Here is an 11190-nt window from a genome sequence, read left to right on the forward strand (position 1 = left end):
ATTTGATTTCATTTATGAATACTTAATAATTATACAGGAATGTTTATATACAAAAGTCACCAGATTAAGAATTTAATAAAAAAAAATTACAATAAATATTAGGTTCACCTAGATTTATTAAATTGTGTGTTTAATTTCTTATAGTGTCTCAAGTAGCCGTGTGCACGAGTCGGGATGTGGCCCAGTATAGCGCTTGCCTCAGGTTCATTTGGCCGTGGGTTGGTTGATTGCCTGAATGTTGCCCCGTTCCAACCAATGCCTATCACCTGGTACATCAAAGACCGTGGAGTGTACTGTCCTGTTTGGGGAAAGTACATATAAAAGATCCTCTGAAGTTTTTCAGTAGGAGTAACCTTTCGGCTTTCCAGTCTCACTCTAAACCAAATGTCAAAATAGACGAAACGTTGTAGTTTACAATGTGCTTCAGAATGAATGAATGTTTAACGACACCCCAGCACGAAAAATACATCGGCTATTGGTTGTCAAGCTATGGTAAATGTAAAAATAATGTGATGATCAACATCAACTAAAAATTCAACAGTTAAATATTTGGATTGAAACATATTTTATTGCATATAATGTACAAATGGATTGGGTACAAGTTATCCAACTTACGAGGCCTTCTCCTAATAACATACAATAATGACAATATGACAATAAAACGATAACGGCGACTACAACTATTACAAGAATATACAAAACAATTAAATATTCAAAGAGAAGTATATACATGAGAGGGAGAAAAAAAAAATAAAAAAAAAATGAATAAGAATAAAAATCAGTGTCTCGAAGACATTTTTATACAAATTCTGGATGGAATCGAAATGATTCCATCACATTTCGTGGTCTAAATATATCTTTTCGAGTTTCTTTAAGATGCTTATACTCCACCTAAATGTGGCGCACCGTCAGAGTACACTGACAGTATCTTTCTTTAAGTGTCATAAACAAACAGCCTTCCTTCTCTTTAAGTTCAGACGTTTACCATAATTGTGCTGGCTATTCGTTCTTGTTAAAGCACCACACACCGAATTCACACCAGTGTCTGCTGTTCTGGTCCTGAAAGTGAAAAAGAAGAGAAAACATGTTCAAGATGTTGCAAACAAAAGTGATATTAAACGAGGATTAACTTTGATTTCCAAAACAACAGCTTCACTCACTCTAGGATCGATCCCCGTCGGTGAGCTCATTAGGCTATTTCTTGTTCCAGCCAGTGCTACACAACTGGTGAAACAAAGGCCGTGGTATGTACTATCCTGTCTGTGGGATGGTGCATATAAAAGATCCCTTGCTGCTGATCAGAAAGAGTAGCCCATGAAGTGGCGACAGCGGGTTTCCTCTCTCAATATGTGTGGTTCTTAACCATATGTCCGACGCCATATAACCGTAAATAAAATGTGTTGAGTGCGTCGTTTCCTTCCTTCCTTCTTCAAAAACCCCCAAATCAAAACCAATTCTAATGTCCCAGGTTTTAAGAATAGTATTGCCCACTTGTTAAAAACAACAACAACCTATCTACGACATTCATCACAGGTAGGCTAAAATGTGTTTTGTTTAACACCACCACCAGAGCACATTGAGTTTGTCGTTGGCTATTAGATATCAATCACAGGTCGGGTTACAAAAACAAATTGGTACAACAATGACTCAAATTCACATATTAAAATAATAATTTAAAAAAATTGTCTTACCAGGCCCAGGGTAGGGTGTTCGATCCTCCGCTTGAATTGGGTATTTCTTCATTTCTTTTTTTTTCGTGCGAGACCTCCAGACTATAAGAAGCCCCACTAACGCTGCTCCCACAGCAACACATGCAATACACACAAAGGCAATCAGTCCGGCAGACATACCACCTGGAAAATTAGAAATAGTTACACACAAGAGTTACAGGAATAGATATGATAACGGTCATTTTTGGCCCCGAAATGATTATGACTTTTAAACGTACATGTGATAAAATAAAAAATAGATGTTAAAAACTTCGAGCCTTCATTTATCTTCAACATGCTGATTTTTACAATTCAAATACTCTCATTTTCTTGGGGCTACACACACACTGCTATCGAATCTTTTTGTTCTGCCCCTCGGTGAACCATCTGAACAGTGTACGGGTTGGAGAGGTAACAGGATGCAGTTCTGTGTGGCAATGCACGCCCTCGGTAAACAATCTGAACAGTGTACGGGTTGGAGAGGTAACAGGATGCAGGTCTGTCTCACAATGCATGCCCCTCAGTGAACAATCTGAACAGTGTACGGGTTGGAGAGGTAACAGGATGCAGATCTGTGTCACAATGCACGACCCTCAGTGAACCATGTGAACAGTGTAAGGGTTGGAGAGGTAACAGGATGCAGGTCTGTGTCACAATGCACGCCCCTCGGTGAACCATCTGAACAGTGTACGGGTTGGAGAGGTAACAGGATGCAGATCTGTGTCACAATGCACGACCCTCAGTGAACCATGTGAACAGTGTAAGGGTTGGAGAGGTAACAGGATGCAGGTCTGTGTCACAATGCACGCCCCTCAGTGAACAATCTGAACAGTGTAAGGGTTGGAGAGGTAACAGGATGCAGGTCTGTGTCACAATGCATGCCCCTCAGTGAACCATCTGAACAGTGTACGGGTTGGAGAGGTAACAGGATGCAGATCTGTGTCAAAATGCACGCCCCTCAGTGAACAATCTGCACAGTGTACGGGTTGGAGAGGTAACAGGATGCAGATCTGTGTCAAAATGCACGCCCCTCAGTGAACAATCTGAACAGTTTACGGGTTGGAGAAGTAACAGGATGCAGGTCTGTGTCACAATGTACGCCCCTCAGTGAACAATTTGAACAGTGTAAGGGTTCGAGAGGCAGAAGCTTGTCAGTCGCAACATATGAGTACTTGTAGTCAAATCAAAATCGGGATGGACTCAAAACAAATTGCAATAGACTTTTTGCTTCAGAATTCATTTTAGCGATGTTCTTTGGACATAATACTAACATCTACCAAAATCCTCTATAGGGAAATGAGCCTAATTTGTACAAATCCAATATGGCGACTATCGACATAATTTTGAAATGCTGTAGAATCTAGAGAAGCTGTTGAAGTAATTCCTAGTTTGAACTGACACTTCTTTCATTTACATAATTCCAACATGGCTGACAAAATACCTTTTAGATCGAAAATGTTTCGATTATATAATAGTTTTTTTTGAGATCTTGAATTTGTTGACATATTATTTTGAAATGAGGAAGCTATTTCATACAATAAATAGTCCAAAGTTAATGCCCACCCCCCCAAAAAAAAAACCCAAAGAAAAAAAAACATACAAAAAAACAATATAAAAACAAACAAAACAAACACACAAACAAATATACCTGATTTGATCAAGGGTGGATCATAGTTCACATGATGCTCGTCATGTTTACGTATTTTCGTACTGTCATTTACTGGCTTTAAAAATCCTACAAGATAAATGTTAAAATACTAAAAGGTATAAAACCATAAACAACAGTACATAGGCTATACATTTACTTAGAACTATTTGAGAATTTTGTTTTAATAATCTTCAGTATAGTACTAGTGATTTCCCTAGAAATTTGGCAAGGCATGGTAGACCAAACATTTTTGGGACATTTTTACCATTTTCGGGGAACTTCATTAAAAATACACAAAAAATAATTGAAATAAACACTAATGTAATTTATGTGCTAGCTTTGAAAAATGAATGGCAAAAGATATAAAAGGTATATTTTATAAATTAATAATACCTTTGTGGGTGTTTTTATGAAGGCAATTTTAGAATTAATTAGTGAAAAAGACTTGTTTAATCTCAGGGCAGCATGGTGCTGATTAAGGCAAGATGGTGCTAGACTATTGAGGCATGATGCTGCACCATGCTAAAACAAGCTAGGGAAAACACTAAGTACATTGTAGTATACCAGGAGCCTGGGACCATATCATGTGCTAACCTATCTGTAGAAAATTGCATAGAAAAGCTTATTTAAATCATATTTATAAATTATTACCACACAGTATTAATTGTAAACTATCATAGGTAATGCGTATACTAGACGTCTTCATAAATCGTGTAAAATACAGATGCAATAATGTAATACTACAATGGGAGTCCCGCGATTATTGAACACAATAGGCAATATTCATATCGGGTCATGTTACGCGGTTAGCCAATCAGAGCGCGGATCCTTCGTCTATATTTAGACGGAATTCCCGCAGTTTCTCTCCAGTCGCTCTCCCGCCGCGGATTTGCTCACTGGCGATGTCAGAGGCCAAATCCGGGGCAGGCGTTGGATAGGGGCAGGCGAAAAGATTCCCACATTCACATCCAGTCGCTCTGCCCTTTCTTATTTCTGAAGAAACGTCTCAACGCCTTCTAACCTACATGGCCATAGTTTTAGACTATTAACTACTCAGTTGCCCCACCCACCAAAAAAAAAATCCTAGCTACGGTCCTGACCTATATATGGTTTAACAACGTCAAATCCAGTTTTAGTCAGATACTAGTTCATCAAGATAAACGTCTCCGGCACGATATTTATTATTGTGATGTTTATTGCTGTGCCGTAACGTTTATCCATTGGATCGAATTTTCCATTTGCAATCACGATTTAATAAAATCAGGCATATGTGCTTTATTTAAGAGCCTCAACACGTACAACAACATATTTTAATAAATTTTAGACAAAAATATTAAGTACAATACCTTTGGTAACCTTTCCAGGATTAGATGTTTGAAGATGACACATTTAAACATTTGAAAGCTATTTTTATCCTGGCACATCGAAAATGCGGAATGAAAATTTTGCGGAACGAGAATTATTCGTATCAAGCATTTTACGTACACCCAGTAAAAAGAAATATTGCGGAACTGAATGGAATTGATTATTAAATTTATTTATTTTGTTATTTTTGTTTCTACATATGTGCTTTGTGTGGGTTGCATTATATGCATTGTTAATAATATTATCACATTAAAGTTTTGGGGTGTATTATTCTTTTTTATTATTATTAAAAAAATAATGATTGTTAGTACAGGTCATTACTTATTTTAAGGCCTTCATTTATTTACTTTTTCCAAAATTATTATTTCCTTTAGTAATTGTTTTTAAATATTATTATTACAGGCCATTGCTTACATGTGTTTCAAAGGTTTTTCTCCTTTTTTTTCTCTTCTTTTTGGTTTTAATTTCATTTCTTTTTTTTAGCTATAATTACTGGTCATTAGTTATTTTAGGGGTTTTATTCAGTTAAAAAAACAACAAAAAAAAAAAATTATATATATTTATATATATATATATATATATATATATATATATATAAATCTAGACACACAAAGAATGGGGAAACAGACAATTTGAAAGTTAAACTGGCAGTTGAAAACAATTTATACATGTAAATCTAACATGTTATAATGATTGTCAGCTCCATGTAATTTATTCCTTGAAACATATTCATGTAACTACTTTCAAAACTTGTACTATAAGTTGTATGTAGTTACATTACAAATCTCCACAGCAATGTACTTAAATAAAGTACTGAAAAAGTATGTTCAACTACATAATTATCAAGCATTAAGTCTCAAATGTTAACCATAACATTTAGAAATTAACATAAATGCATGAACATGTTAACAGTAAACTTACCTGAAGTAATCCTGGTACCAACAAAAGAACAGGAATGATACACATCCATCCCACTACTTGCATGTTATTGTCAAGTGCACACCAGTGTGCAGACAGGTACAAGGCAGTCATTACAAGCAGCAGTTGTCATTAATTACTAAACATATTCATATGGTTGCAAGGCACATTTAATGTTCAAACGGTTAAGTAGAAATCAGAGTACACATCGGTTTAGCCAATGTGCAGACAGGTACAAGGCAGTCACCACAAGCAGCAGTTGTCATCAAGTCACAGTTATGCATTAATTACTAAACATGTTCTAACAAACAAATGCGTGATATCTTGCCACCCCGTTTCATCCCTCTATGTCTGTCTCCCCCACCCCCTTCTGTTTTGTGTGTATATAAGTGTGTGTGTGTGTGTGTGTAACGGAAACATTTATAAATGAAAAAAAAAAACATTTTATTTAGTTAATAATAAAATTAATTAATTTATTTATTTATTATCATTATTATTCAATCAATAATTTATTTATTTATTATGTTATTTATTTATTATTATTACTAACATTATTCAGTAATTTATTATTATATTATTATTTATTAAGTATTAATTAATTAATTTTGTATTATATTATTTAATTGTTATTATTAATTTATTATCAATTAATTGATTTAAAAAAAAATATTATTCATTAATTAAGTTTATTTATGTATTATTATTAAACGTGATATTCCATTAAATATCGTGGAATAAACTCGTGAACCCGATACGAATAATAATAAAAATAATCCGATTCCGCCAACAGTTTTCAATCACATTTTAAATATGCTCACAATGGCCGGCGGGAATATTCGAGATTTTGTTCGTAACTGAAAATTGGATTAATGCAGGATTACTGTTTGGACAAACTGTCTATTTATGCGTAAAACGTGACTCGGGCAGTTTTCTTTATACAGTAAGTGTTTATATTTATTGGTACATCTCATATTTCGCCACGAAATAATTAATTCCATGGTTGTATCGATTCCGCCTGAAATCTGAGCGGAAACTGCACGCTTGTTTTTGCTGTTCAAGTTGTAAACATCGGGTCCAATAAATGTCAAAATGTTAAAAAACGGACCGTAGATGTTTACCTTGGTGAACTAGTCAGATACTAGCCCGAGTACGCTGACGGTCTAGAATAAGTGAGGTGACAGTACAAAAATAATCAGGCCACAGTAATCGTGTCTTCTCCCTGAAGACGAAAACAACATGTTTAAATTAAGAAGGGCACGGTTTCATATTGTCTGGCTCCGTGGGGGCTGCAACTGTCCCCGCCCCCACCTTGCACTATCGCTTGCTACGGCCCTGCAAGATACTAAAATTAAAAATTAAAAAATTTCTGATCCTACCTGGGCATTTCTTCTTACACGTGCCAACAGTGCCCTGTATCTCAGCCATGTGGCAAATAGAATAGCACGAGTCACATTTGTCAATGACCGTGTCCCAGTACGTCCCGGGCGGGCACAGTCGCTGGCCATGTGACACAACCACGCACAACATAAACAACAACACGCCAGCTTCAATCTCCGACAATCTCGAGACGCCCTTAACTATTTCTTTACTTAATAGCATGTTTACACTTGCAGGTAACAAAACTGAAATATATGACAACAAGACTTCGGAAATAATTAGAGTTCTGTATTTGACGTCGTCTCCCCACTGTGGTTGAACTCGATGTGACGACCATCCTCAAGATACTATAATATTCTTAGGCCTGCGATATGATTGGACAAAAAACCCAACAACAACAGTAATACGTATCGACATCGAGACGATGTTCATTCATAAATAGCCAACCACGTGATACCATAGTGCTACGTTTATGACACAAATACCTCCGATCACGTGAGCAACGTTCGGAATGAAGGAAATATTAATAATTTAGTTTAGCCTTGAATTTGTTTATAATATTGTTTGTGTAAACTTCAATGATTGACGTCACCATGTGTCGTGTATAGTAATTTTGCAAGTCATTCTGTGCGATTTTTTTTCGTTGGTGTGCGGTGTAATAAATAAAATACTCTACTCGTTCCTGTGTGAGACCGATTATATTACGAGTGTGTTTTCAATATAACATCACGAGCGAAAGCGAGTGATGTACGATTAAAAACACACGAGCGAAAGCGAGTGATGTACGATTAAAAACACACCAATCTGATTAAAATTAGCTCTACTGGTCTAGTAATTTAGTCTAGGTCCAAATCTGGAAAAGAGCTCTGGAAAATGGTTGTTACGGTATTTTGGGGTAGAATGGACCTGCTGATTCCAAAAATGCTGTATACCAAACTGAATTCTGTGTTTTTAACCCCTAAATCCCCAAAACAAGATGGCTGCCATATGTTCTATAGGATTTCATTACTTCTCACATAATTAAGATATTATAATCATCTCAGATTTGTTTTTGACATTTGAAGCACCCAGTAGTTTAATGAAAGCAAATTCAAATATGTACGATAAAACCATATATATTTACAGGAAAGGTCAAGATGGCATATGGGAGCTACACCTCTTTGCATTCCGATGTATGCTTCCCTATTTTCACATATATGATCATACAAACTATGCAAAATAGGGTATTATTATCCTGTTCAATTATTTAGACCCAAAGATTTTTGCAAATGTTACGTTTATTTCCTATTCGATATTTGTTTTCTTTGCATTTACATAAAAACAAACCCAAACCCTGACAGGTTTTATATACAAATCATCATATAAAATGTACGAAGTTGACTTAATTCCACTTTTTAAAAATCTCTGTGTCTTTTGAATGCACGTTATTTCGCCTATAAATAACTAAGGTCATTTGCATATCAAAAGCATCATTCTATAGTGCGTTTCAAACTAATGTTCGGTTCTATCGTCCTATCCGCACAAATCGTAGTATGACCTATATTTAAGAAAATATCTGTAAACATGAAGCAGGCGCGGATTCAGTTCAAGTGACAAAACCTCAGTTTGAAAAAAAAATATGTATCAAATATTATAATTATATTGTGGAATACACAAGCGCGCGCGCTGAAGGGAGAGACAGACAGACAGATAGAGAGAGAGAGAGAGAGAGAGAGAGAGAGAGAGAGAGAGAGAGAGAGAGAGAGAGAGAGACGTCATTTATGTAACGACGCACTCAACATATTTTAATCTATGGTTATATGGTTATAGGGAGAGAGAGAGAAGAATATGGTATGCATGCGATTGGTGGAGGTGTGACCCTCTGCACAACCCCAACCCCACTTAAGGCTTCTTTTGTATATGGAGCGGGACGTAGCTCAGAGGTAAAGCGTTCGCTCATGGTAGGTCGACTGATCGATCCCACATGGTGGACCCATTGGGTTATGTCTAGTTCCAGCCCGTGCACCACAACTGATGTATAAAGGCTGTGGTATGTGCTATCCTGTCTATGGGATGGTGCATATAAAACGTCCCTTATTGCTTATCAAAACTGCTTATCGGAAACAGTGGCCCATGTGGCGGTAGCGAGTTTCTTTCTCACTGTCATAATGCTCCTTAACCGTTTTGTCTGACGCCACATAAACATATATCAAATGCGTTGAGAGTGTCGTTAAATAAACATTTCTCTCGTATGTATGTGTAGTCTATATGCATTTCTAGTCGATTAGTTTATAGGTTGTTAGGTTGTTTGATAGTGAATGGTATGGAAATAAATAGTTTTTGGTGTTAAAGAGTTCATGCATACATTAAAGTAATACTCCTGATGGGTATGGAGAAATAACTTAATCAGTCGACGAACTCGTATCTTCATCACTATCTTCGTTAAGGGGGACTATCACAGGGGGTATTTTATTTCTTATAAAACTATTTTGTTTTCTAAAATCTTCTTCGATCTTTATTACATGTTTAACTGCGTCAGAAAAGTGTGTAGGTGTGACAGAGTTCAATGCATGTACAAGTTCTCTCCGCACCGTGGTCATTTTACCATTATTATGACGAGCTATGTGCCCTTTGACTTGACTCCAGATCAGTTCTATAGGATTGAGTTCAGAATGTCTTGGCGGCAGTCTTAGACACAAGTGCCCATGGCGTTCAGCAATATCATCAGTAACAAATTGCTTTGCACATTTGTTACTTTTCACAAGTTCATAAAGAACTGGCTTTGTCATGTTACTCTCAAAAGGTATATTTTTGTTTCGTAGCCACGACTGAATTTCTTCCTTTTTAGCGTTTAGTGCAGGACATCGTGTAATCTCAATTAATTTGTTGTGGTAGCTTGCGTTATCCATGACGATAACAGAAGGTTCTGGTAGAGAAGGTATAAGTTGTTCTTCAAACCATTTGATGAAATTGTCATGATTCATCTCACCATGATAGTCTCCGTCTGTTTTTTTAGCCTCAAAGATCAATTCACAGCCATCTATCAATCCATATTTATCACAGCCAGCATGACAAATAATAAGTCTTTTTCCCTACCCAGTCACCGAACAGAGTTTAGGAACTCGATCAGCAGCGTCTGATTTCGGCAGGTGATTGGCGGTACTTGTGCCCGGGTGGCTATCTGTCCAGTGGTGGGATGTTGTGTGGTTGACATTCACCCAGGTCTCATCTTGATACACTATTAAATACCCCTGTTCTCGTAAACTGGATATTTCATGGAGATAGGACAGTCTCCTGTCTGATATATTGGCGTCCTCAAAAATCACTTTTCCGGTTGTAGACATATGTTGGTATTTAAAATCGAGGTCATGGAGTGTTCTTCGTAAAGTTGATATGGATATGTTGATTCCACATTCCTCCCTTAAAGCCACGTTAATCTTATGTAATGTAGGTAATTCGCCCTCTCTATAAAATCTGTATACTCGTCGTCTAATAACATCTTTATCAAATAAATCGATGAGTTTTCGGTCGCGTTTTTTAACAGTGATTTCTGTGCTTGGATTCGTAGAGCTAATATTTTTCACAGTTCTTTTTACTGTTGAAACCGAAACTTTAAGTGCAGCGGAAACTCGATCGACAATTCGATAAGAAGCATACCTAGGTCTACCGCGCTGATATTCATCTTCAAAATAATCGAAAACGTTCTTAATACACGATTTTACATCAACTGAAGTGTTTTTCGATTTACCCATATTTTTCCTCAAATAACAATAACAAGAATGTCGACTAATACATTTTCAATGAATTTATATACCCTACCTAACTTGTATTTTACGTGGTTTACACATTGCTACAATAGCACGTGCAGTCATAGATCGAAATAATGATGTTATTGACCAAGCAATGCTATCGTATTTTGAACATTCAGGGCTGTGTCTGCGGGATGAAAAAGTGGTTGAACCCATACGAGTCCGAACAATAGCCCTTTGGTTTTTTCGCATTACAAATGAAACACCCCACCCCCAAACCCCAGCCCCTAGCACCACCCTAAATACTATATATATATATATATATATATATATATATATATATATATATGTATGAGTTCCCAATTTAGAGGAAAATTAAATAACATTTTTATTATTATTTGATGTTGGGCACCTACAGAAAGGGTTACATGTTCTGTTTGTTTTA

At 36.4% G+C, this 11190-nt stretch overlaps 1 protein-coding gene across 1 annotated transcript; it reads right to left on the reverse strand.

Annotated features, from left to right (window-relative positions):
- Positions 1 to 674: 674 nt before the first annotated feature.
- LOC121378791 lies at positions 675 to 7306 on the reverse strand. Its single transcript, XM_041507110.1, has 4 exons — positions 7017 to 7306; positions 3358 to 3444; positions 1692 to 1853; positions 675 to 1059 (listed from the first exon to the last, which is right to left on the reverse strand). The coding sequence occupies exons 1-4, from the start codon at positions 7237 to 7239 to the stop codon at positions 1034 to 1036; spliced, it is 498 nt and encodes a 165-aa protein (XP_041363044.1). The 5' UTR covers positions 7240 to 7306; the 3' UTR covers positions 675 to 1033.
- Between the last annotated feature and the right edge of the window lie 3884 nt (positions 7307 to 11190).

The sequence above is a fragment of the Gigantopelta aegis genome, chromosome 8, assembly GCF_016097555.1.
Source record: "Gigantopelta aegis isolate Gae_Host chromosome 8, Gae_host_genome, whole genome shotgun sequence".
NCBI classification, from domain to species: domain Eukaryota; kingdom Metazoa; phylum Mollusca; class Gastropoda; order Neomphalida; family Peltospiridae; genus Gigantopelta; species Gigantopelta aegis.

Excerpts from the sequence above, each read along its gene's own strand:
- LOC121378791 (XM_041507110.1), bottom strand. The coding sequence starts at position 7,239 with ATGCTATTAAGTAAAGAAATAGTTAAGGGCGTCTCGAGATTGTCGGAG. Across the intron at positions 3,445-7,016 it reads GTGTAAGAAGAAATGCCCAG|GATTTTTAAAGCCAGTAAAT; the intron begins GTAGGATCAGAA and ends TTTATCTTGTAG. Across the intron at positions 1,854-3,357 it reads TCCACCCTTGATCAAATCAG|GTGGTATGTCTGCCGGACTG; the intron begins GTATATTTGTTT and ends CTAATTTTCCAG.